At 65.1% G+C, this 4,235-nt stretch overlaps 1 protein-coding gene across 1 annotated transcript; it reads left to right on the top strand.

The window, feature by feature from the left end:
• Positions 1-277: 277 nt before the first annotated feature.
• Positions 278-2,381, top strand: LCN15 (lipocalin 15). The gene is made up of 6 exons (XM_012654755.1): positions 278-391; positions 763-902; positions 986-1,056; positions 1,259-1,369; positions 2,011-2,112; positions 2,347-2,381. Exons 1-6 carry the CDS (start codon positions 296-298, stop codon positions 2,379-2,381), a joined length of 555 nt encoding a protein of 184 aa, XP_012510209.1. The 5' UTR covers positions 278-295.
• The last annotated feature ends 1,854 nt before the right edge of the window (positions 2,382-4,235 follow it).

Raw genomic sequence — 4,235 nt, 5'->3', positions numbered from 1 at the left:
GTGGACCCTGCGACTGGTCACGTGCCTGGCGGGTCTGGGAGACAAATCCTCAGCCTGTGTGCGTCAGGAGAGAGCCTGGCTGTCTGGAGCCCTCCAGGAAATGACCTCTGGAGCTGGCAGAGACACTCGCGCGATTGTGCCCAACAATGGACAAGGGCTGGAGCTCCCAGAGCCATAGCGCCTCCTGCTCCCCAGCCTGCTCTGCGGGTGGGCCGGGGTGGCAGGCTGGGCTATAAAGCTGGGCCCACTGGGGCTTGGGGACTCAGGGCACCAGGGGCTGGAGGGCAGTGTGGGCATGAAGTCGTTCCTGCTGAGCCCGGTCCTGGCCCTGCTCTGGGTGTCCACAGCCCAGGCTGAGGTCCTAGTGCAGCCCGACTTTGATGCTGAAAAGGTACCAGGGGCCTCCGCGCTGTGCCGCGGGTGGGTGGGGCTGAGCCCTTGCCGCAAAGGACAGCGACGGTGATGATAGAAATGGCCCCTTTCCTGGAGCACTTGCCCTGCAGATGCTGTAGAGCTGCTCTCTGTTTAACCCTGAAGCAACCCCGCCTGTGGGGTAATTACTGGGCCCATTTCACAGTTGGGGGAACTGAGGCTCCCAGTAGGGCTGTGACCTGCCCGAGGCGAGTTCCTGCCCACCCTGGGCCGGAGATGGACACTGAGACCTTGTGTGACTTGCGGCAGGGCCCTGTTTCTCTGGGCCCTCGGGGGAAGGAGGGCTCTTGCCCTGGCTGCCCTGCCTGCCGGTCACAGAGTCGCCCACAGTTCTCAGGCCTCTGGTATGTGGTCTCCATGGTGTCCGACTGCAAAGTCTTCCTGGGCAAGAAGGACCACCTGCTGATGTCCACCAGGGCCATCAAGGCCACTGCGGGGGGTGACCTCAGCGTCCACATGGAGTTCCCTGGGTGAGCTGCCTGGGCCGGCCGGCTGGGCTGGGGACACGCTGGGGTGGCCGGGCTTGGCAGTGACGCAGGCCATGCGCTCCCAGGGCAGACGGCTGTACCCAGGTGGATGCTGAGTACCTGAAGGTGGGCTCCGCAGGGCACTTCAGAGTCCCAGGTACGTCCTGCCCTACGCACCTTCGGGGGCCCTGGACCCACCTCTCCAGGGGTGACCATGGCCATCTCCAGCTCCTCGCCGGCCCTCCCCTCCCTCCCCTCCCTCTCCCCGCACTGGCTCACAGCCCTGCAGGGGTGGGCGTGGGTGGGGTCGGCGCTGGGCTCTGTCCAGCTCTCCACGGCCGCCGTCTCCTCCTCCGCAGCCTTGGGCTACCTGGACGTGCGCGTGGCGGACACAGACTACAGCTCCTTTGCGGTCGTCTACATCTACAAGGAGCTCGAAGGGGCCCTCAGCACCATGGTGCAGCTCTACAGTGAGCCCCCGCCGGCCCCACCCCCACCCTCTGGACCCCACGCAGGGTTTGGGCAGCACTCTGCCTGGGCCCCACCCTCTCCCGTCCTGTCCCTCCCCTTCTGGACACGCCCCATCCTCCCTGCCCCCACCTCTTCGCTCCCGAGTCTGGGCGTAGGGGTGGGGGTTGGACCTCACAGTGCTTTGGACGGGAAGGGGGTCGGCTGGAGGGGTCCCTGAGGGCCAGACACTGGCCTCCTGGGAGTGGTGACCTGCTCTGTCCTGCTTGGTCTGGCTACCTGAGTCCCTGAACTGGGGCTGAGGCTCTACTTTAATCCCTGGGGCCCCCCAAGGTGGTGAGGGCTAGGTGAGGCCGGGGGCTGGCCTTGTGAGCTGCTGGGAAAGATGCTTAAGGGGAAGTGGGGCCCAGCAGTACATGGCCCAGAGCTGCCAGGGCACCCCAACCTCCAGGGTGCCTTTGAGTGAATTAGGAGTTGCGTGACTTCAGCCAGGCAGGTGCTTTCGTGCAGTGCACAACCTGCCCGACCTCACCTGGAGGCTTGCAGTCGGCCCTCAGGGAAGTGGAGACTCCTCCCCCTCCCCCTTGCCCCTGCCACAGTCCCTGTGAGCTGTGGGTTCACAGTGACTCCTGCTCTGCCCCAGGCCGGACCCAGGACGCAAGTCCCCAGGCGCTGAAGGCCTTGCGGGACTTCTACCCCACCGTGGGGCTCCCTGACGACATGATGGTCCTGCTGCCCAAGTCAGGTGCGCTGGACAAGCCCTGTCCCAGCTGGGAGCGAGCGGGCGGCAGGTGGTCTTCTCTTCTGGGGAGGGCTGGCTGCCCCTCCAGCCCCTCCAGCCCCTCCAGCCCCTCCAGCCCCACAGTCCCCAACACAGACTAAGGGAGAGGTTTTGGAGGCACGGTGGGGGGAGTCTTCACCCGGGAATGGAGGGCAGCCCGGCCAGCTTGGCGTCTCACTGACGTCCTCCTTCCCGCAGACGCGTGCTCCCCCAGGGACAAAGAGGCACCCTGACACCTCCGGATACCACCTCGGCCCTCGCCAGGTGGGGCAGGGCGACTCCTCCGGGTTCTCTGGGCCCTGCAGAGTGGCCGCCTCTCTCCCTCCCCTGCAGCTCGAATTCTGCACGTGTAGACCCCCTCCCCCCAGTTCCGCCTCAGCTGGGACGTCACCTCTCCCGGGAAGTCCCCCTAGTGTCTTAGGGCTGCCACAACAAAGTCCCACAAACTAGGTGGCTTAGAACAGGGACTGTCCCCCCACAGCTCTGGGGGCCAAAAGTCCAAATCCAGGTGTGCACAGGGTGGTGTCCTCTGGAGACTCTCGGGAGAGTCCGCCCCAGGCCCCTCCAGCTTCTGGGGGTGCCACAGTCCTGGCGCCTCTCGGCATGTAGAGGCATCACCCCAGTCTCTGCCGCTGTCGTCACACGGCCACCTCCCCACCGTGGGCCTGTGTCCGAATCTCCCTGGTGCTGTGAGGGCACCGGTCTTTGGATGCAGGCTCACACTGAACCCAGGATGATCCATCTCCAGATCCTTCGCTAACGGTCTCTGCAAAACCCTTATTTTCAAACACGGTCCCATCTGGAGGTTCTAGGTGGACGTGAAGTTTTGGGGACACTATTCGATCCACTACACCCTGTGTCCCCAGAGCCTGGACCCACGTCCCAGAGCACGGACCCTACTTTGGGGTTGCCCGGTCCTCGTTCTCTCCTGGAGGGCCGCGAGAGGCAGACCCACAACCTTCTTGTTCAGTGCCCGTCACGGGCCCAGACGCAGGTCCTGGGGAGACCTCCCCAGACCAGGCACCAGGGAAACGCTGGGTGGCTCACCCAGGCTCGTTGCTAAGAACGTGGCACCTACGAAAAACCATGGACAAGAGCTGAGACCCCAAGGTCCCCCAGCCTCCGGAGGGACCCTGCGAGGAGAGATGTTCCTGGGGTCCCCTTGGGGGTGGGCCTTTCCTCAGTTTTGCAGCCTGTTCCCTGTCCCGGCACTCGCATTTCCTGCGTCTTTGCGCTTTTCCATGAGCTTTGGGTCAGCGCCCGGCGTCCTTCTGTCTGCTGTTTGCCGCGGCACACGGGACATCGGGGCTGCTGAGTTTCCCATCACACACCTGGTGGTTTGGGACACACGGCGGGTCACTGCCAAATCAGCCCCCAGAAGGTTCTATCGGCAGAAAGTGTGAGCCCCGCCTTCCTGCCCCCGCCCCCTGCCAATTTCTCCGGTGACCATAGCGGCTGTGGGTTTTGTGGTTTAGTGGTCATCCCGGGGCTTCCTTGCCACGCTGCCCTCTTCACCGAGGGCAGAGGCTGGTGTTCCTTGCCACTGAGTGGCAGGCGGGGGCAGTGGTGGGTGGGTGTGTCCACGTTAGCAGAAGTGGCAGAATCAGCTCTCCCTGCCCTTGGGCGGCGGCAGGGCATCTGTCGGGGAGCGGGTGGATGGAGCAGCCATGCCTTCCCCGTGCAGGTGAGCCCGGGCAGCAGGCCTCGCCGCCCCAGGAGCCCAGACCCACAGCTCTGGGGGGACCACCGTGGCCGCTCCTCCGCCCGCCAGCCCTGCCCCCACGGACCCCTCCTCCTTCTCCTTCTCAATAAACAGATTCTGCAGCCCGATGGCTTCTTGCCTCTTTGGAGACGCCCCGGGGAGGGCGCAGTGGGCCCCATGCTGACCCTAGCACTCCTGGAGAATGAGGCAGGGGGGCTGCAGCCAACCTCGGCAGTGTGGGGGCTGCACCCCCAGGCAGAACCCAGCTTCCAGGCCCAGCCCGACAGGTTCATAGTGAAGACGGGCCCCGTGGCTCCGCTGGGCACGCACAGGCCCGGCCGCAGGAGGCCTGCAGTCCGGCTGGTGTGGGTTTTGCCTCCCACCA

This window comes from Propithecus coquereli, unplaced genomic scaffold, assembly GCF_000956105.1.
Source record: "Propithecus coquereli isolate 6110/MARCELLA unplaced genomic scaffold, Pcoq_1.0 Scaffold449, whole genome shotgun sequence".
Lineage (NCBI taxonomy): Eukaryota > Metazoa > Chordata > Mammalia > Primates > Indriidae > Propithecus > Propithecus coquereli.
This window is presented reverse-complemented; position numbering and strand designations above follow the sequence as displayed.